At 40.0% G+C, this 22,842-nt stretch overlaps 2 protein-coding genes across 3 annotated transcripts in view; one reads left to right on the top strand and one right to left on the bottom strand.

Annotated features, from left to right (window-relative positions):
* Nucleotides 1-7,717, bottom strand: part of ATP6V1A (ATPase H+ transporting V1 subunit A) — a 62,814-nt gene extending 55,097 nt beyond the window's left edge. Inside the window, exon 1 of the mRNA XM_003797705.3 lies at nt 7,620-7,717. The gene's annotated coding sequence lies outside the window, so the exon portion shown is untranslated. The remainder of the gene's footprint in view (nt 1-7,619) is intronic.
* A 683-nt stretch (nt 7,718-8,400) lies between these two features.
* The window catches only part of NAA50 (N(alpha)-acetyltransferase 50, NatE catalytic subunit), a 24,040-nt gene continuing 9,598 nt past the window's right edge, over nt 8,401-22,842 (top strand). Inside the window, exon 1 of one of the 2 annotated variants that reach the window (XM_012810048.2) lies at nt 8,401-8,763. In XM_012810048.2, the coding sequence (XP_012665502.1) occupies nt 8,756-8,763 (8 nt within the window). In that variant the 5' untranslated portion in view covers nt 8,401-8,755. The remainder of the gene's footprint in view (nt 8,764-22,842) is intronic. The other variant, XM_003797704.2, reaches the window with a different exon arrangement.

The following is a 22,842-nucleotide window of genomic DNA, read 5'->3' as shown; positions in this document are numbered from 1 at the left end:
AAGAACTGGAGGTTGCTGTGAGCTGTGATGCCACAGCACTCTACTGAGGGTGACAAAGTGAGACTCTGTCTCTAAAAAAAAAAAAAAGAAAAGAAGGAAAGAAAGAAAATCTTCTTCTACACATCCCTACTAGCAGTAGGTTTACCACTTAATCTATGCTATACAGAAATATTAATGTTTCATTGTTGGTATACTGATTACCAGGAAGGTTATACATCTTGTCATATTACTGAATGTTTGGATTTATCTTCTGTGATGCATGTTTTATCCTAATTTCTAGTGGGGTGGACTTTTTCTTAGTTCTTGAAACTGTTAACTCTTCATCTGTTATACATCCTTCAAAATTTTTTAATCTATCTTTTGTCCTTCATTTTTGCCACTTAAGAATTCTTGATTTCTACGTAGTCTCATATGTTTATCTTTACTGTTATGACTTAACTGTCACGATTAGAGTGTATGTATACATAAGAAAAATTTAAGAGATTAATACTTTATTGCTTATATTTAAGTCTTTAATTCATCTGAAATTGGTTTTTGCCTATATTGTGAAGTATTGGCTCAACTTTCTTTTCTTTTTTTTTTTTTGGCCAGGGCTTGGGTTTGAGCCCGCTACGTCTGGCATATGGGGCCAGTGCCCAACTCCTTTGAGCCATAGGCGCCACCCTCAACTTTATTTTCTTGTAGGTGGAAAAGTTGTATCTGTTGTATGCCACATACAAATGCCATTTTTCCCAATGTAATGAAATAACACTTTGTCATGTGATACATTCCATTAAATACTAGGATTTACTCTACCTTTTAAAATACTGCTGCATTGATATACTTAAGCCTAAAAACATTATCTAGACACCTACAAAATTAAATAACTTACTCAGTTATCTGGAAAAGTAAAAACATTTTCACTTCAAATATCCAAGTAAGATGAAAGAATTATTTACATATTTTAATTTTCCACATCAAATTAAAAAAATGTTTTGCAATATTTGATTATAAGAAGTCAACTGTATACAAGGTATATGAATAAGTTTTAATTTTTCTTCAATGTTCTCATAATAATTACTTATTTTGACGCACTACCTTTCAACTGTTTTCATATGTATATACAATCACTACTACACATCTGTCCTCTCTTTAATTTTCCAATTTAATTAGTTTTCCCTATTTTTTAATCTTAAATAAACAACTTTAAAAAATTAAACTAAGAAATAACTAAAACAAAATTTATAAAGTCTGGTTGCTTCTCTTAGCTCAAGAATATCTGGACCTCTTTCACTTTATATGTATCGCATACCACTCATTTTATTTTCAATGAAATGAGCTCAGTTATTTTGCAGAAAAGAAACAAAATGTGGCATGTTGCAGATAAAATGTTTAAAAAGTTTCATCACCAAAAGAATAGTTTAGACAGATAGCATTAAGACCCAAACTGAAATTTTTTTTTTTTTTTTTGAGACAGAGCCTCAAGCTGTCCCCCTGGGTAGAGTGCCGTGGCATTACAGCTCACAGCAACCTCCAACTCCTGGGCTCAAGCGAGTCTCCTGCCTCAGCCTCTCAAGTAGCTGGGACCACAGGCGCCCGCCACAACGCCCGGCTATTTTTTTTGGTTGCAGCCGTCATTGTTGTTTGGCGGGTCCGGGCTGGGGATTCGAACCCGCCACCTTAGGTGTACGTGGCTGGTGCCTTAGCCGGTTGAGCTATAGGTGCTGAGCCCAAAACTGAAATTTTTACTGTAGTTATAATAGTATCAAAAATAATAGTGGTTAAAAAAAATCATATAATATAAGAATAAAAGTGCTTCTTTCTAAAATTTAAGTAAGCAGACAGCCCTCAGAATGGGAGAGAATATTTGCAGGTTATGCTCTGACAAAGGTTAGATAACCAGAATCCAGAGAGAACTCAAATTTATTAATAAGAAAAGAACAAGTAATCCCATTTTATTGTGGGCAAGGGACTTGAACAGAAGCTTCTCTGAAGAAGATAGGCACATGGCCTACAGATACATGAAAAAATGCTCATCATCTTTAATCATCAGAGAAATGCAAATCAAAAACAATTTGAGATATCATCTAACTCCAGTAAGAGTGGCTCACATAACTAAATCCCAAAACTATAGATGTTGGCGTGGATGTGGAGAAAAGGGAACACTTCTGCACTGCTGGTGAGAGTGCAAGTTAATACGTCCCTTTTGGAAAGAAGTATGGAGAATACTCAGGGATCTAAAAGTAGATCTGCCATTTGATCCTGCAATTCCTCTACTAGGTGTATATCTCAGAGACCAAAAAACACTTTATAACAAAGATATTTACATCAGATTGTTCATTGCAGCTCAATTCATAATAGCCAAGTCATGGAAGAAGCCTAAGTGTCTATCAACCCATGAATGGATTAATAAATTGTGGTATATGTATACCATGGAATATTTTGCAGCCTTAAAAAAAGATGGAGACTTTACCTCTTTTATGTTTACATGGATGGAACTGGAATATATCCTACTTAGTAAAGTATCTCAAGAATAGAAGAAAAAATATCCAATGTACTCAGTATTATTATGAAACCAATTTACAATCACTCACACTTTCATATGAAGAATAGATCAATTCACCACAGGGAAAAAAGTAGAAAAACTTTTAAATTCTCTATAGAAATTATATGGAAAACATTCTTACTGGTAATAAATGAATAATGAATAACTTTATTCATAAAATAATAAACTCATTATTCATTTATTTACGATAATTGACATTAAAGAAAATATTCAGTAATCTCTTAATAAAATTCTTAAGACAAATAAGTAATTTTTTTCAAGATTAAAGTGAAACATAAACCCATGATAGTTATACTTTAATCACTATTTAATTTACTGATATTTTCCATTGCAAAACCACTAATCCTCATGAGTCATCAATTTTACTGTAGTCCATTATGTTCTCTATATTCCTTTATTTCATATGTGCATAAAAACAGATGCAAAAACATTTAATTTTTCAAAAAGGCAAAATTTTAAACTTGTAAGTATTAACTCAAAAGTTCCTGTTCTACAATCTGTACAATTTTAACATATTTCTATAATTCATTGTAATAAATTTAGAAATATAACTGCAGCCTTAAATTGATTCCACATATTAATGATCATGAGCTTTGGAAAAATTTTATATAGAAAATGGTAAGTCCTTGTAGTTGCTAAAATAAGAAACTTTATGTTGATATTTCTCAAAGCCTGAAATAAACCTGTTTCAGAATCTTTGCTGGATGTTTTTCTTGCTTTCCCATTTTTTGGGTAATACCTTCATTTCAAATTCTACTCCCTGCTCTACACACTAAACCTCCCACTCACAGGGCATCAGACAATTCTGTGGGATGTCTTATGTCTCCTAGAAATTCACTATCTAAAATCAAAGTAGATATTGGTAAAATAATAAAAAATTTTTACAAAGTGTGTAGTAGGCATTGTACATTCACAATCTAATTTACTAGGACCTATGGGACAGATTTAAACATGAGGAAACATAACCTCATTTAAGGAAACAGCCAAGGTCACACAGCTTTTAAGTGGCAGGGTCAGAACTTGAGCCCAGGTCTCTATGACTAGGAAATCTAATCACGGAAAGTCTGTACAATATTGCTTTACGTCTATATACCATTTAGTTTTTAAAATATTTCCACACAGATTACCCCTGAGAAGGCTCCTCAGGATCAAACCTGAAACTCCTTCCCCCAACTTTACTTAAAAGGGCATGTAACTAAGGTAGCAGAGCTAGTTGAAGACCTTTGACTTTTATTTTCTTATTTTTTCTTGAGACAGTCTCACTATGTCACCCCCAGTAGAGTGCCATCATATCACAGCTCACAATCTCAAACTCTTTTTGGGCTTAAGCGATTCTCTTGCCTCACCCTCCCAAGTAGCTGGGACTATAGGCACCTGCCACAACACCCGGCTATTTTTCGGTTGGAGTTGTCATTGTTGTTTGGTAGACCTGGGCTGGATTCGAACTTGCCAGCTCCAATGTACGTGGCTGGCACCCTAGCTAGCTAATCTACAGAGCTTTGACTTTTATTTTATTTTTTTATTTTTTAGAGACAGAGACTCACTTTATTGCTCTCTGTAGAGGCATCCCAGCTCAAGGCAACTCCTGGGCTTAGGCAATTCTCTTGCCTCAGCCTCCTGAGTAGCCAGGACTACAGGTGCCAGCCAAAACGTCTGGCCATTTTTTTTGTTGTTGCAGTTTGGCCGTGGCTGGGTTCCAACTGGCCACCCTTGATATATGGGGCCCGTGCCCTAACCACTGAGCCACAGGCACCACCCCATCTTTGACTTTTAGTCTAGTGCTATTCCACTTACAGCTCAGGAAGTGCCATTTTGTTCATTTAATACATTTGAGATTTATAGCTATTCCTTTGACCATGATTTGGAAGGTTATTATTACTGATTTACATTTGAAAGCTAATACCTATAGCACAACCTTAGGAGGAGCTATGATCTGCAAGAGCTAAAGTGTTAATCTCCTTGCCTAACTGTCCAATGCTCACTCACTAAACAATTTAATGAGTACCTATCATGCACTTCAGCATTCTGGTGCTGACACAACAGTAGAGCCCAGTCATTGAATACCTAGAAGTTTTACAGTCTACTGAGGAACAGCCCAGGGAACGGGAGTTAAATACAATGTGCTAGAAGTGCTACCTCTGTCCCTAGAAAAAGAGAAGAAAGCATTCCTGACGGTGGCAACAATCTAATTAATCTATACAGGTGGGGAAAACAAAAACTTTTGTGTGTGTTGGAGGGGGTTGAGACAAGAGTCTCACTATGTAGCCCTAGGTAGAGTGCCATGGTGTCACAGCTCATAGCAACCTCAAACTCTTGGGCTTAAGCAATTCTTTTACCTCAGCCTCCCAAGCAGCTGGGAATAGAGGCACCTGCCACACACCTGGCTATATTTTGGTTGCAGTTGTCATTGTTTAGCTGGCCCAGCTGGGTTTGAACTGCCAGCCTCAGTGTATGTGGCTGGTGCCGTAACCACTGTGCTATTGGCACCCAGTCCCCTTATGTGTTTTTTTAATGGTGGACTACAGTACAATCCCCTGATAAATTTTAGGGCTTCTACACTTACTTCTCAGAAATGTTATTTATTTATATATTCATATAAACATATTTGAGACAGAGTCTCACTCTATTGCCTTGGACAGAGTGCCATGGTGTCATCATAGCTCACAGCAACCTCAAATTCTTGGGCTCAAGTGATCCTCCTACCTTAGAATAGCTGGAACTACAGGCACTCAACCTGATGCCTGGCTAATTTTTCTATTTTTAGGAGAGACAGGGTCTCACTCTTGCTAAGGCTGGTCTGGAACTCCTGAGCTCAAGCAATCCAACTGCCTCAGCCTCCCAGAGGGCTAGGATTACAGACTTGAGCCACTACCCCTGGCCTTACTTATCACAAATTGATAAAACTAGTCTCAGAAATGCTTTCCAAACTTTAAATCACTTGTGTGTATGTATTAACTGTGTACAAAGTCAAAGCTTATTTTTATATTCTATCTCAGCAGCAACCTCACCACCAATTCCTGCTGCTAATCTTCCAGATTTCATTAGTAATTATGTTTATTGCTTTCACAAATTCTCTAAAGTTGGGAAATTGTGGAGTAAAACTGCAGACTCATTCAACTACTTTCACATTGACATCTTCCCCTCTAGTAGTTAATGCTTTTTAGCTGGTTTTCCCTTTCTCATTTTGGTCTCAGCCAGACAGGACTGGTTTGGACTTCCACAGCACTTAAGGAATTCTCCTTATTCAGTGGAATGTCACCTGGGCAATTAAGCAACACTACTTATTATGTTCTTCTCTCGAGATAGGGAACCTAGCTATGGAGAAAATTGATAGAGAAAACTATATATCTGTAGCAAGCATGGCTACGTAAGCTAATATATTGAAAGTATATTAGTACTATTGTGCAGTATAGGTCATTAAGTACAAAATGGTAAAATTATGAACCACAAGAGATTATAGTACTCTTTATTTCCTGGGGAAAACAAAATCTTCAAGGTTATGTTTTCTCAATAGGCCAGTTTTTTTGTTTTGAACTTACTATAAAAAATATTTTGTTAAATTGCTATTATTCTACAATTATATCTTTTTGTTTTCCTTAAAAAATAAGAACAGCTTATTTTTGGTCTTGAGAGATCAAATTAGAGAGAATTTGGACAATAAAGAAAAACAAAAGTAAGCCAATCACATTCACCACTCAAAGACGATTCCATCTCGTTTTTCAGCTGTCTTTTTAATGTATTCTTCAAATGCATTAGTTAGAAAATTATAACGTATATGAGAATATGATTTTTCATATAAACAAAAAGAGCAATTTAAATTAAAAAAATTTTGTAAGGCCTTTCAATGGAAAAGCATGGAACTTTCTGAGTTTGCAGTATAAATAAAGAGTTTAACCTCAAACAGAAAAATACTCATCCCTTAATCACATTGTTTAAGGTAAAAACATTGGCTACTACATTACATACAAGGGAGTACACTGGGTTGGGCAAAAAATGTAGGCAAAACAATTTCTGTATTTTCACAAAATACTACTTAAAATCTGAAGAGGTCACTTGTAGTTTCACAAATGGGGAAAGCTAAGGAGGGATACAAGTTCTCTTAATATAAATTTACCACACAGCTGGTCAAGGAATTGATTGGGAGTGGCCATTACTTATGATTTTAGGGAAGAATGGAAAAACGAGAAGGATTAAAGGCAAAAAATCTGAAGTCAGCAATATCTGGGTTAATATTCTTGGCTTTAGGTTTATGACCAAACAAATTATATTTCCAACCCAATCAGTTTTTGAAGAATTATTACTTCGCTGTCAGGGAAACCTAGTCACTTTTCCCTATGGTACTGTGGGCCTCTGGCAGATCACGACACCAAAACACCATCTTCCAACGCCTCCCCATTCAATCGAAACTGTCGCGTTACCAGCATCCCCTGGTCTGATGTCTTTATTTCATTAACTGTCTTCTTCAGAGAGGAAAAAGCCTCGCTTTTACCCTTTCTGTCCCATCCGAAGCATGTGAACACCAATAGAACCCTTCCTGCAGGGATGTCAGATTTAAAAACCCTCAGAATTAGTGAGAAAGCATATTCGGAGGAAAGCTTTTCAGTGACTCCGCAGTGAGGGCCATATCAGGGACATTACCTCCCAAGCCTGTCTCACCGGAGACGCCTCTGCCTCCAGGGTTTTTCCTACCTCTCCGCTCTCCAGCCACTGGGAGCTTTACTGAGGGTTAAGACAGTGAGGGCCTTAGCCAAAAAAGGGGTTTTGAGGAATGGAACCTGACCGCTATTGCAGACCCCGAGGAACGGCTGAAGCAATCCTGCTACCCGAAGCCCCAAAGACTCGAATAATGGCCGCACTCTCTTCCTACCCTGGGACATCTCAATCTCCAGGTAGCGGAGTCGACCATAGTGGGGAAGTAGGGATCAAGAGATCTGGTAAAAGGAGCTCCTAGCCTGTGCAGAGTGACAGCGGAGAGCAAGCCCCAGGCAGCAGAGGCCGCCTTCGCACTCCTTCGCTTCCTCCTCCCACCCCTTCTCCTAACCCCACCAGTCGCTGGTTACCGGTCGCCGCTCACCTGCTGGGGCGCGAGGTGCAGAAGCAGTACCGATCACAGACCCAGAAGCTCTGTCACTACGCGAGGGGAAGTCTTCAGCCGCGAGGGGGGGGGCGGGGCGGGTCCAATCTGTCACGTGACCTAGAGCTCCGCCCTTAGCCCCCCATCCTGCCGCGCCCCGGATCGTTTGAATATTAATTTTCTTTCATTAAAGGAAAAAAGTAAATTTAATTTTTTCGCAAAGATGTTGTAAAGTGCAATGCAGAAAGCGTGGATGACAAGGGTTAAAGTGCATTGCTAAGGAAATGACGTTCCCATCACGATCTAGGGACCGGAACTGGCGATGGAGTCCCGTCCCTTTCGGGGCCCGTGGGTAAAATCTCCGGCTATAAGGTTGGGGCCAATCACGTGACCTCAAAACTTGAGGCGTGCTGGAGAGTAGCTAAGTTATCCGGCTGATTTTTAATTACGTTTGTTTTAAAACCTCTCATTTACGTGAGTTTTCCACTGACTTATTTACATTTAGAAGAACCAACTGTATAAAAACCTATTAGGAGACAAGAGCACTTGAAGGTCACTCTCGAGAATACCAACTGGGAAGAACAGGGTCTGGAAAGATCTTGTCGATGTGAGATAGGAAAGTAAGGGGTGGAAAAATCTGGATTTTGCCGCCGGGGCCTACCAGGCAAGCCCCACAAGTAACGTCGTAAGGGGTAGGAGGCGGAGCTTGAAGCCGAACTGCGCAGCCCAATAGAAAGATGGAGGTCCCGGATTGGAGGGGGAAGGGTGCCTGGAGGCGAGTAGTGCGACTGCGCGCGAGGCGGCGGACGCGCCGGCGCGCAGAGGGGGCGGGGTGAAAGGTCACGGCGCAGCGCCGGGGCTGGCTGGCGGCTGCAGCGGGCGGGAGCCGGGAGTCCCGTGTGCACGTGTGGAGAAGCGGCTGCACCAGTGCGGCGGCGAGAGACACCTCCGCCACCTCGGGAGATTCAGGGCCGCGCTTGACTCTCGCAGCCTCGGTCACCCGCTCAGCTCCCTGTCCAAGGCGAGGAGGCCAGCTTTCGGGGTTGGTAGCCCGAGCTGAGGGCGCGGAGAGCTCAGGGCGGCTAAGACGGCGGCGTTGATATCGGCGGTAACGACGGCCTCAGTAGGCGGGGAAAATGAAAGGGTGAGGAAGGGCACTGGACTGGGCCCGGCCGACGGGGTGAGGGGCCCGGGCCCATTTAGAGGGAGAGGGCGGTAAGACCGGGAGAAGGGAGATTGTAGGCTTCTCAGGGACTGAGGCGAGGCTTGGGCTGTTGGCGGGGTGAAGGGCGGACGGAGGCGAGACCGGAGGAACCCAGGATTTCGGCCTGGAGGACGAGGGTGGGTTGATTGGAGACTAGCAGCTACATGGGCAACCGGGAAAAGCTGTCGTGAGGCTCCTGGGGCCTCTTCTCTTGGAGCGGACGACTTGAGCCATCGCGGCCCGCCCGCCACTCTAGGTGGAGTGGTGTGGTTGTCCTCTTCGGCACATCCACACTCCGTGGTGGAATTGCGGTCTTTGGCACTTTTCACTTTTATTCACGCCTGGGAGCCGTGCAGAACCGTCGAGGGAGGGGAAGAAATTAGAATAAAGAGCATGGGAATGAGTATTAAGAGCTAGTGACTCAACTAGATTTGGGTTGGGTCAGAACGAGTGGAGGAGGGGGAGAGAGCGCGATCACTGTAGACTTGGGGTGCCAAATATTCTAGGAAGTATTGAGGATCAGTAGGTGGAGCTATTGCGTAAGTAGTTTGCTGTTGCCCCCGACCGCTGGGAGAGGGTCTTGGGTAATTTGGCTGTTTTATTCAGGTCATAGTCAAAGCTAACGTTCGGTCTGTCAGTTTTTCTCTTTCATAAAATTAGGGACTACTTTGATTAGTCTGTTTCCATTTGGAAATGGAAATGCCTTCTTACCATTTGGTTATATACTGTTAAAGTATTGATTTCATAACATGGTCTTAAAGCATTGGCTATATAAGCTGCGTTTTTGGAAGCTTGTTTTTACCTTCCTTAGACAGGGAAATGAAACTTAACGATAATAAGAGCTTTCTGAGTTGTCTTTTTTTTCTGTTATCGTTAAGTCAGTTAAAGAATTGTAACAATGTTTCAAGTTAGTGAACCCTTTCAAACTAGTTCAGCGCCCTTTTCAGATGAAAAAAGAGGCAAATATTCACTTTTCAGAATAATCTCATTTTACCTAGAACAAAGATCTAAATATCTTGTGTTTATCTGTGTTTCAGGTTGCTGAAGAGAAAAGTTTGAGAAAGTTTAATTTGGTCTTTAACAAATAAGGCCGTAACATAGCCTTACTCTAATTTTGCTTTAAAAACTCGACAGTTATTCTAATGTTGAATTGTATGTCTTACAATAAGAATCTTTAAAGTTTAGAAAACATGACTTTCTCACATATTTCCCAATTTCTAAAGAGTTTCAATTAGGAAACTAATTGAGGGATAGACAGAATTTTCTCCTTGATTCGTGATCTAGGAATTTTGGCTATTTTGTACATGGTCCAGCATAATTGGGGAGTTTGTTTTTGTTTCAGTGGACTCTGCTCCTTGTATGTGGTTGCTGTCTGTTACTGGGTTTTTGTATTCTTATTGCTAGGCACTCAATACATACATTAGGTTCCCTTAAGTAAGAAAAATGAGGCCAAAGTGTTCCTAGTGTTGAAACTGCCATGGATTTATAAGGGACTTTTAAGAAATTGTTCTGGATCTTTAGATCCAGATCTTTGATCTAGCTCAGTCTCTATAGGGTGTAATGTTCTTTCTGATACCTAACTTGGCAATAGAAATGGGGCCAAACAGTGATATTCACAATCGGTCTTTAATTAATATACTTATGAGGCACTTGCCTTTTTGTTTAGAATAGATTATTTATGTGTAACATGATGGAAGAGGATCCCTAAAAGTGAATAACTGGCCAGATTAGAGGAAACCGTTTTTGAATTTGTACATTATGCTAACAACTATACCTGTGTAATTCCTATTCTCATCATTGGGAGCTTAGAATTGTGTTCTTTACTTTGAAACAAAGATTTCACAGGAATAGTTCCTTTTATTAGAATTGTGTTCTTTAGTTTGAAACAAAGATTTCACAGGAATAGTTCCTTTTATTATACTGCCAGGATAAGCTTCCAGTAAGATGGGACTTTAAACATTTTTTTGCTTCTAAGTCTGTATTTAAAGCACTAAAGACATGAGGACAGTATAAATTTAAAAGTTGTTAAGGTCCTTGAGTTTCAAAACTTGTATCACAGATCACAGTACTACTGTTTTGATAGTCCTGACTCTTGACTTGTAAATAGCCTGTGGAAATGAAAAAGTGGTTCAATGTGATTTTTGTATGAGATTTTATTAAGTGTTTTATTGTATATTGATTTACCTTAACAGTTAGTTGAATAGAAGCATCTAAAATTGGAAACTGGCTCCGTGCCTATAGCTCAAACAGCTAAGGCGCCAGCCACATACACCAGAGCTGGCAGGTTCGAATCCAGCCCAGGTCTGCCAAACAACAATGGCAACTACAACCAAAAAATAGCTGGGCATTGTGGCGGGTGCCTGTAGTCCCAGCTACTTGGGAGGCTGAGGCAAGAGAGTCACTTAAGCCCAGGAGTTGGAGGTTGCTGTGAGCTGTGATGCCATAGCACTCTATCCAGGGCAATTGCTTGAGGCTCTGTCTCAAAAATAAAATAAAATAAAAAATAAATAAAATTGGAAACTTCAGAAGGCCCAACTCCAAATCCATCTACCATTTAAATAATTGTACATTGTTGCCTGTATTTCTTATCATTTTAAAACTTTTAAAACTTATTTTATCTGATTTTCCTCATATTTTTGCTATGAGTATTTTTATTAGCAATAGGACATTCCATTCTATTGGCATGTAGCATTTGCCTTTTTTCCACAGTAGATAGATTTCCAGTTATTGACTATTTCATATGTTTATATGACTATCTAGAAGTTTGAGATCTAGGAAATGTTCCATCTTTTTTACTGAGGTTGCTTGTTATTATGAACCAGAGACATTGTAGATTGAATTTGCAGGTGAATTTTTATCTGGTGTTCCTTTCTGGGTTAGGAGATTTTGAAAGGTATACACAGCCAATACTGAGGTGGCAATATAATTAGTGTAATAGAAAGTAAAACTAAATCTGTTTACTCTTCGATTGTAGTAAAGCAGTGCAAATTCTAGTAATAACGTCTTTAACAAGATATGAGAAAATCAGCATAAACATAGAACTGTGTGGTTTACTAATTGGAATATATAAAGAAGCTGTTTTGACTAATGTCACTAGGAAATAGAAAATTCTGCAGTCAAACAAAACTATGTGAAGAACTCAGAATAACAGTGACCTCAGACAGTATATGGGCTGGTAGAGGGCACAAGGAAGTTTTTCTGAGATGCTAGAAACATTTTGTGTCTTTATCTGGGTGTTGATTACATTGGAAGGGGGGTATGTGTATAAAAAAAAAAATGTTTGGCTCAGCGCCTGTGGCTCAAGTGGCTAAGGCGCCAGCCACATACACCTGAGCTGGTGGGTTCGAATCCAGCATGGGCCTGCCAAACAATGACAGGGCTGCAACCAAAAAATAGCGGGATGTTGTGGTGGGTGCCTCTAGTCTCAGCTACTTGGGAGGGGGAGGCAGGAGAATCGCTTAAGCCCAGGAGTTGGGGGTTGCTGTGAGCTGTGATGCCATAGCACTCTACCCAGGGTGACAGCTTGAGGCTCTGTCTCAAAAAAAAAAAAGAAAAGAAAAAATGATTGAGCTGTACACAGTTTTGTGATTTTTTTTTAATACTTTAATTATTAAACTTTTTAAAGGTTATATTGCTACTTTTGTCAGCAAAATATAAGCCAGTCAGGCTGAACCAGCATTTGACTGCTTTTATAAAATTTATGTACAGCCATCAGGCAAGGTGGCTCATACCTGTAATCCCAGCCCTCTGGGAGGCCAAGGCAGCTGGATCACCTGAGCTCAAGAGTTCTAGAGCAGGCTGAGCTAAAGTGAGACCCTCATCTCTAAAAATAGCTTGGCATTGTTGTGATGTCTATAGTCCTAGCTATTCAGGAGGCTGAGGCAAGAGAATTGCTTGAGCCCAAGAGTTTGAGGTTGCTGTGAGGTGTGACACCACGGCACTCTACAGGGGGTGACAAAGTGAGACTCTGTCTCATAAATAAAGAAAGTGTGGACAATTCTTACTCCTTCTTTGAAACCAATAATTTGTGGTTTGTTGATTGAGATGGTGAATTTTAACAAATACTTTGTTTTTTTAAAACACATACATTCATCCCAATAACTAATACTTTGTTATTTATAACAAATACTTTGTTATGTTATATATAACACATACCATGTTGAGATGAACCATATAAAATATAAACTATCCATACCACAATTTTTTAAAAAACAATGTAATATCCTAATTAATATAAAGGAGAAATACGAGGAAAATACGAAATCTATTTCAGTATGTAATGATCTGGTACAACTGTGTCACAAAGCATATGAAGATCAGATGTTTGTGTCTGTCTGTACATTATTGTATAATTTAAAAAGTATATCTACTATCTGTATAGGTGTGTGCAGTGGTGACTAATGCTGTATTGCCATCTGGTGTGATTTCTTCCCAAATTGCAGACAGCTCTTGAAGATGCTCTTAATAAAGAATAATCAAGAATTTCTGGGTTGGAAAAGATTTTTTAAATTTATTTGATAGGCCAAGCACAAACCTATTACGTCAAAATATATTCCCTGTTTACCGTAATTTCATGCATCCATTAGATTCTCTGAAGGAGCCTGCAACTTTGATCCCTCACGTGTGCAGTTTAAGGTAGGGTTTGAGCTCCTGTGAAAATCTAATGCTGCTGCTGTTGTGAAAGGAGATGAAGCTCGGGCAGTGATTCATGCAATGGGGAATGGCTATAAATACAGATGAAGCTTCCCTTACTGACCCAACAGCACACCTCCTGCTGTGAGGCCTGGTTCCTAACAGAGTGGGGTTGGAGACTGCAGATGGGAAGCATTATCTTTCAAACTCAGTGGTTTTGCCAGACCAAACTAATGTTTATATTAAATTTCATTTGCTAAATCTTCTGTTTTGGCCTGTGGAAATCTTTTGACTCATTTTCTCTTCTAGTTGTTAGCTGTGGCTTTCACCTTTGTGACATCTGAAAAGATAAATACTTTCTCAATTATCCAAATGTCCTTTTTATACAGTCTATAGTAACCAGTAGAACACCAGTAGTAGTCAATAGAAACATCCTTTCCATCATGAAGCTAATACTTGTATGGATTATAGTTTAGTAGCTACAAAATTATGTAATAGTGTTATTACCCAGCCCTGCTTTATCTTTCCCTTTCTATCACCTATTTAAGTCTAGTGCCTGACTTACTCCCAAAATGTTAGTCTTGTCCCATACATTGTGACTAGCTACAGTTGTCTGTTGAGCAGTTGAAATGTGCCTTGTGTGACTGAGAAACTGAATTTTAGATTTTATTTTTATTTTTTTTGTAGAGACAAAGTCTCATTTTTATTGCCCTTGGTAGAGTGCCCTGGTGTCACAAAGCTCACAGCAACCTCCAGCTCCTCGGCTTAAGCAATTCTCTTGCCTTAGCCTCCCAAGTAGCTGGGACTACAGGCACCCACCACAGCTCCTGGCCATTTTTTGGTTGCAGTTCAGCCGGGGTCGGGTTTGAACCCGCCACCCTTGGTATATGGGGCTGGCGCCCTACTCACTGCGCCATAGGCGCTGCCCTGAATTTTAGATTTTAATTTAAAATTTAATTTAATTAATATATTTTAAAAGTACTCAAAGTCAGTTTTCAGTATATTTGAAATAACCTGGAGATGTGAATCTACTTTAAATCTTATGAAGTGTAAGCCAGGTATTGTGGCTCACGCCTATAATCCGAGCACTCTGGGAAGCTGAAGCAGGTGGATTGCTTGAACTCAAGAGTTGGAGACCAGCCTGAGCAAGAGCAAGATCCTGTCTACTAAGACTACCGTTGTGGCGGGTGCCTGTTTTCCCAGCTACTCGAAGGGCTGAGATGAGAGGATCAGCTTGAGCCTAAGAGTTTGATTGAGGTTGCTGTTACCAGGGTGACAGAATGAGAACTCTGTCTCAAAAAAAAAAATTATGAAGTATAAATACAGATCACATATATCCAAGGTAAATTAACATCTGAATTAAAGTGTGCTATGAGAGTAATAAATTGGATTTTTTTTTTTTTAATAGGGACAGAGTCTCACTTTATTGCCCTCGGTAGAGTGCCATGGCATCACATAGCTCACAGCAACCTCTAATTCCTGGGCTTAGGTGATTCTCTTGCCTCAGCCTCCTGAGTAGCTGGGACTACAGACACCTGCCACAAAACCCAGTGAATTTTTTTTTTGCAATTCGGCTGGAGTGGGGTTTGAACCTGCCACCCTTGGTATATGGGGCTGGCGCCCAACCCAGTGAGCCACAGGCGCCGCCCAATAAATTGGACTTTAAAGACTTGGAATGAAAACAAAATTTTTTAAGTTAAAACATTCCTTAATAAGTTTTACTTTCCATATTGAAATAATTTCTCCTTTTTTTGTCTTGTTAATGTAGATGCTGAAAAAATTAAATTTTATGTGATTTAGATTATCTTGCTATTAGTGCTGTACTAAACCCATAAAAAAACACACCCAAGTTGTGTAAAATATGATTTTTTTTGTTGTTGTTGTTGAAATCTGTTTCTCAGATGGTAGATATTTCTACATGTTTCAGCTTGTGGGCCAATACGTTGTTTGTGGCTGTTTATACCTCTGTGGTGAAGGATTCTGAGGTCACTCCTAGTTCTTGATTAAAACGTTGTAATCCCTGTCTACTACTAAGTAGGTAACCTCAAATTCTTAGGTTAAAGCTGATCCTCTTGCCCTAGCCTCCTGAGTAGCTGGACTACAGGTGCCCACTAGAAGGCCCAGGTAGTTTTTCTGTTTTTAGTAGAGACAGGATTTCACTTTTGCTCAGGCTGGTTTCCAACTCCTGAGCTCATGCAATCCATGTGCCTCAGCCTCCCAAAGTGCTAGGATTATAGCTGTGAGTCACTGCACCTGGCTGTCGGAACTATTCTTTTTTTTGTTTTGTTTTGTTTTTTATTAAATCATAGCTGTATACATCAATGCAATCATGGGGTACAATGTGCTCGTTTTATATACAATTTGAAATTGTTGGAACTATTCTTTAGTGACAACTTTGTTTTGTGGGTCTTAGGCAGTGTTTTTCAATCTTTTTTATTTCAGAGCACACTAGAACTTATAGTTAAACTTTTGTGGCACACTTAAATTATGTTGATTTTAAAAAGTTTAAAAAAATATACTTACTGTGCTTTGAACTTCTTTGAAAATAATTTAATTAATGTTCTTTTAAAAAAATTTGAGACACACCTAAGATCCTCCCACAGCATACCAGTTGAAAATCACTGGTCTAGAGGCGTCTTCATCTCAGTCCCCTGTAGAGCCATTGTGAGTGCTTGCTTGTAAAATTGCTCAACATGCATACTTAATAATTTTTTTAAGGTAATTTCCTAGGAATGAATTTTTTGGATCAAAAAATAATGTCAGCTCAGGGCCCATGGCTCAGTGAGTAGGGTGCCACTGAGGCTGGCAGGTTTGAGCCCAGCCCAGGCCTGCTAAAACAACAGTGACAACTGCAAGCATAAAATAGCCGGGCATTGTGATGGGGACCTGTAGTCCAAGCTACTTGGGAGGCTGGGGCAAGAGACTTACTTAAGCCCAAGAGTTTGAGGTTGGCTGTGAGCTGTGGTGCCATAGCACTCTACCGAGGGCAATAAAGTGAGACTCTGTCCCTATTAAAAAAAAAAATCCAATTTATTACTCTCATAGCACACTTTAATTTAGATGTTAATTTACCTTGGATATATGTGATCTGTATTTATATTTTTTTGGAGACAGAGTCTCACTTTGTTGCCCTAGGTAGAGTGCCCTGGCTTGGGCTTAAGCGATTCTCTTGCCTCAGCCTCCCAAGTAGCTGGGACTACAGGCACCTGCCACAACACCCAGTTATTTTTTTGAGACGGGGTGTCGCTTTTGCTCAGGCTGGTCTCAAACCTGTGCACTTAGGCAGTCCTCCCATTTTGGCCTCCCCAGTGCTGGAATTACAGGCGTGAGCCACCGCGCCTGGCCCAATAGTGTAATATTTAAATCTCTGATATTTGCTGCCAGTTGAGCTTCAAAGGTAGTAGCAGTTTATTCTGTAAACTCTCTTCAAGGGCTGATTGGAAAGGGAAGGAGCACTTGTAAAAGCCTTAAGAAAATACAGAAAGACATTGTGGCTGCTGTTTCAGCATTGGGTATGTGGGTCACTATGAAAGTTTTGAAACAGACTGTTATTATCCATTATTTCACTTCTAAGAAACACAGTCAACATTGTCCTTTCCGATTCACCCATGCACATTTTACCTTGCTTGGCTTATGGGTGTTATTAGAAGGCTTCATTCGTTTTGTTTGTTTGTTTGATTCTTTTTTTTTTTTTTAAAGAGTTGTTTTGTTATCCTCTGTAGAGTGGCAAGGTCCTCTGTAGAGTGCCTTGGCACCATATCTCATAGCAACCTCAAACTCTTAGACTCAAGAGATCCTTGCACCTCACCCTTCTGAGTAGCTGGGACTACAGGCATCTGCCACAATGCCAGGTGATTTTTTTTTTGCTCTGGCTGGTCTCAAACACCTGAGCTCAAGCAATCTGAAGGGCCTCCCAGAGTTCTAGGATTATAGGTGTGAGCCACAGCGCCTGGCCCAGGGAGGGCTTTTTTTGTTTCCATCTGCATGGATTTTGCATTTCTTGATTTTTGTGTATCTCAGAACTTTCGTAATGACTCCTTTGCAAGGTGGTTTTGGATAAATATTAACATATAACCCTAACTCTAATTTTACTTTGCTGATTAGGTAATAAATGGTATTCTCCCCCTCTATTTTTTAAAACCACTTTTACCAGTCATGTGTATTTTGTGACTTGCCAAGTTGTAAATTATATATCTTTGTTGTATAACATGTTGTATAATTTAAAAACAAGTGACAGAGGTTTTGTAGGATGTTGTTTGCCTTAGCATCAAATTACAAAACAATCAAAGATCATGTTATTTAAGAAGTAGGGTTGAGGTTGAACAAGATGGCTCATCTCTATACCCTAAAACTCTAGTAGACACAGGTGGGAGGATTGCTTGAGATCAAGATTTCAACCCCAGCTTAAGAAAGAGCAAGACCCTGGGCATTGTGGTGGGCGCCTGTAGTCTTTGCTACTCAGTAGGATAAGGCAGGAGGATCACTTGAGACCAGAAGTTGGAGGTTGCTATAAGCTAGGCTCACATCTTAGCCCTCTAACCTGATTAACACAGCAAGACCATATTTCAAAAAAGAAAAGCAAACAAGAAAATGTGTTGAGACATTCAAATTAGTAAATACTGTCAAAGTGTTGCCTGTTTAGGCATTTGAAAGAGAATTTTTTGCAGGTAAAACTTACAAGGTTAAGCAAGAAAAATATTTTATTCTTAGGAGCATTTTAAACTTTTCTTTCCAGAAAAGGTTTATTTGCATTTCCCTTTTCTAATCTATATAGTTTTTTATTTATCTTAAAGGAAATTTATTACAATGCAAAAAGCTAGCTAGAGGTAGGGTCATTCACAGTTGGTTTTTTGTGTGTGTTATTTAACATCAGTAACCAACCAAATGATTGCTGAAATTTTTATGGTTCTACTACTTACAGTCATACAATTTGGAGAGTTGATCCTCCCTGCTACTACTGTTTTGATTTTTGCTAAACCTCTAAAGCAGTGACTGTCAACCACGGCAAACCTCTGTCCTCGTGTTCCTCCACTCTTTCCTGATTGTTGGTAATGTCAGGAGACACTTTGAGTTGTCATAACAGAGTCAAGAGAGTTCTGACACCTAGCAAGGAGAGGCTAAAGATGGTGCCAGACATCCTGCAATGCATAGGAAAGCCCTCCACTACAAAGATGTATCCAACCCAAATCGAGATTGAGAAACGCTGCTCTAAAATCTAAATGAAATGGGAATTTTTGTGGGATATTAATGACTTTTAGAGATTCTTGGATCTGCTGAAAGTTTAGTAATTTCTTAAATTTTTGAAGTCCTGTACCTAAGCCTTACAGTTTAGAAGGGATAAGGTATAAAAAGAAATGCTTATAGCAGTACAGAGATAGTGCATCTTAGAAGGACAGAAAAAGGGCAGGCATGGTGGCTCATGACTGTAATCCTTGCACTCTGGGAGACAGAGGCAGACCTAGCCTATAATCCTAGCTGATCTTGCATTATAGTGAAAGTTCATAGGTATAGGCCTGCTTCTGGCTTTATCGATAGCTATATAACTATAGGTGTATTTGTTTCTAAGTTTTAGTTTCATTATCTGTAAAATGGAGGGAACTAGACCCAGTCCAGGTCAAGCATTATACAACAGATGACCAAGCAGTATAAAATTTTGTGCCCCCTTTTACTTCATTCCAATTGAAAATGTACAGTTAGGCTGTAAGCTTTTTCTATACTTCATTTTCACTTTTTCCTAAATAACTTTAGGTCATACTGAGGGGCAGACAGCATGCACCTGTAGTACTGCCAACTCCAGAGGCTAACCTGGACAACTTAGCAAGACCCCTTGCCTAACCCCCCTGTTTTTTTAAAATCACACTTTGTACAGAGAAGGGCCAACTTTTATGGAGTCATGTCCCCATCTTGTGGCCTTTCAGAATATTGCTACTAAATTTGCTTTTACAGTTAGGGGCATAAGTGTCACAGTGCTTCCTCCCCTCCCCCCTTAAGAGATGAAGTCTTGCTCTGTCTCTGTCACCCAGGATTTCATATATGAAATTTGACTGAATAACAGACCAATGTTATGGTATTGGTACAAATTAATAGCTAATGGACTATATAAAAAGGTGGGCTAGTAGTTCATTTTTCACATCTGTACTGGAATGGAAGGTTCTTTCTCATCCAGCTCTCATTCTGTTTTCTCTTCTATAACCCAGAGACTTGGTACACCTGGAGATTGAGAAGTTGGAGTTTGTTAAAGGCTTAATTTAAAGGTCTTGACACTTTTTACTTGTTCTTTCCAATAGTAACGGATAATGAGACATGAGTTTTAGTGTCAAAAATAACATGCCTGCAAAATACTAAAGGTTGTGCCCATGTAATGAGTAATTTTTAACTTTGTAATGGAAATTTCAAACACATGAAACTTAACAGTACAATAAACCCCATTAACCAATTCTAAAAGTGGGATGGATCAGTCCCTGTTTTCCTTTTTAGCTGGAGCTTTTCTTTCTTTCTTTTCTTGTTTTTTTGGAGACAGAGCCTCAAGCTGTCACCCTGAGTAGAGTGCTATGGCATCATAGCTCATAGCAACCTCCAACTCCTGGGCTCAAGTGATTCTCCTGCCTCTGCCTCCCAAGTAGCTGGAACTAAAGACGCCTTCCATGACACCTGGCTGTTTTTTGGTTGCAGCTGTCATTGTTGTTTGGTGGGCCAAGGCTGGATTTGAACCTGCCAGCTCAGGTGTATGTGGCTGGCACCTTAGCCGCTTGAGCCACAGGTGCCGAGCCAGCTGGAGCTTTTCTAAGACAATCTTAGGCATAGTACCTTACTCTACCTGTAAATATTTTTATATTTAACATAGACTTTAAAACATAATTATAGTACCTAAAATCATCTTATGATCTGATACTCAGTTATAGTTTTTCCCTTTGTCTCATAAATGTCTTTTTTTTTTTTTGAGGCGGAGCCTCAAGCTTTCCTCTTGGGTAGAGTGCCATGGCATCATGCTCACAGCAATCTCCAACTCCTGGGCTCAAGCGAGTCTCCTGCCTCCGCCTCCCAAGTAGCTGGGACTACAGGCGCCCGCCACAACGCCTGGCCATTTTTTTTTTTTTTTTTTTTTTGGTTGCAGCCATCATTGTTGTTTTGGCGGGCCCGGGCTGGGGATTCGAACCCGCCACCTTAGGTGTATGTGGCTGGCGCCTTAGCCGCTTGAGCCACAGGCGCCGAGCCTCATAAATGTCTTTTTAAGATAGATTTGTTCCCATCAGACTCCCAAAAGTCCACAATTTGCTTGGCTGACAAAGGAGTTGTATCCAGAATATATAAGGAATGCTCAGAACTTGTTATAAGACAGTCCAATTAAAAGGTAGGAATTCTTATAGATTAAATTAGTGCAAGGATTCCAGGTTTTTTCCCCAAGCTTAGACCATATGTGAAATACCTTGATATTTCATCAAAGAAGGTATGCATCTGGCTAACAGCCAAAGAAAAAGGTGCTTAGCATCATTAGTCATTAGAGAAATGAATGTCCAATGAGATACCACATCACACCACTAAAATGGCTGTTAACAGAAAGGCAATGAGAAATGCTGGCAAGGGTTGGACATAGTGGCTCAACATTTATAATCCTAGCACTCTGGGAGGCCAAGGTGGGAGAATACCTAGAGCTCAGGAGTTTGAGACCAGCCTGAACAAATCAAGACCCCGTCTCAACTAAAAATAGAAAAATTAGCTGCATGTGGTAGCACTCGCCTGTAGTCCCAGCTACTTGGAAGCTAAGGCAGGAGGATCATTTGAATCTAGGAGTATGAGATTGCTGTGAGCTAGGCTGATACCTGGCACTATGGCCCAAGTGAAAGAGCTAGACTTTGTCTCAAAAAAAAAAAAAAAATGTTGGCAAGAATACATAGAAACTGGAATCCTAAACATTAGTGATGGGAATGTAAACGGGGCTGCCACTTTGGAAAGCAATTTAGCAACATAGTTTTCTATTACTGCTGTTAACCGTTATTATACAATGTATGACTTAACACAGATTTACCCTAACAGTTCTTCATATCTCTGAAATGGATTTCACTGGGCTAAAATCAAGGTGTTAGCACCTGTAGTGATTTAAGTAGTGCCCCTCAGAAATTCATGTCTACTCAGAACCTCAGCATGTGACCTTATTTATGGTCTTTGCAGATGTAATTAAGATGAAGTCATACTGGATTTGAGTGAGTCCTAAATCCAATGACTAGTGTCCTTCTAAGAAGAGGTGAGAGACACAGCAGAGATTAGAGTTGTGCTGCCCCAAGTCAAGAAATGGCTGGGGCCACCAGAAGCTGGAAAGGCAAGAAAGTGTTCTTTCCTGGAGCTTAGAAAGTTTTGCCTTGCTGATAGCCTGATTTCAGACTTCTAGCTTCCTGTGCTATGAAAAACTTAGCTGTTGCTTTGACCCAGTCAGTCAGTAGTAATTTGTTGAGGTAGTCTTAGGAAACTAATGTAGCAGGATTGTATTTATTCTAGGGGCCATAGGGGAGAATACATTTTCTGGCCTGTACTAGCTTTTATAGACCACCTTTACTCCTTTGCTTCTGGCCCTTATACATCTTCAAAGCCAGCAGTGTAGCATCTTAAAATCTTTTTGGTCTCTGCTTATGTTGTCACATCTCTTCCTCTGATTCTTCAGGACTTGTGTGATTATATTGGGTCCGTCTGGATTAGGGGTCCTCAAACTTTTTAAATAGGGGGCCAGTTCACTGTCCCTCAGACTGTTGGAGGGCTGGACTGCGGGCCCAGTATGAGTCGGTTGCTAAGCAGGACAGGCAGTGGAAGCAAAAACACCCAGCGGGCTGGATAAATGTTCTTGGCGGGCCGTATGTGGCCCGCAGGCTGTAGTTGAGGACCCCTGGTCTGGATAATCTTGGTTAATTGTCACTTCTCAAGGTCTTAATCACATCTGCAAGGTCCATTTTTCTGTGTAAATTAATGTACTCAAGGTTTCTGGGATTAGGACATGGACATCCTTTGGGGACCATTATTTTGCCTACCACAGGCAGTTTCTTAAATATATTTGCCAAACCCTAAAATCCCACTTCTAAGTATCTACCAGAAAAAAAGTAAGGCATAGGTCCACATATGTCCAATATTGTATGCAATATTTATAGCAGCATTATTTATTTTAATAACCAAGAAGTAAATAAAATTCCAGTACCCATCAGTTGGTGAAGAAAATGTTGTATATCCATACCACAATGGAGTACTATTCATCAATAAAAAGATTGAATTGCTAACACATATTACAACATGGATGAACTAAAAAACATGCTACATGAAAGAAGCCTAGTGCAAAAGATCACATTTATTGTGTGAGTCTATTTGTAAAAAATAATTAGAAAAGCCAAATTTGGCTCGGCGCCT

The sequence above is a fragment of the Otolemur garnettii genome, unplaced genomic scaffold (genome assembly GCF_000181295.1).
Source record: "Otolemur garnettii isolate 467f Iridium unplaced genomic scaffold, OtoGar3 scaffold00122, whole genome shotgun sequence".
Classification (NCBI taxonomy): Eukaryota; Metazoa; Chordata; class Mammalia; order Primates; family Galagidae; genus Otolemur; species Otolemur garnettii.
Note: the sequence above shows the minus strand (reverse complement) of the source record. Positions and strands in the feature narration are given on the sequence as shown.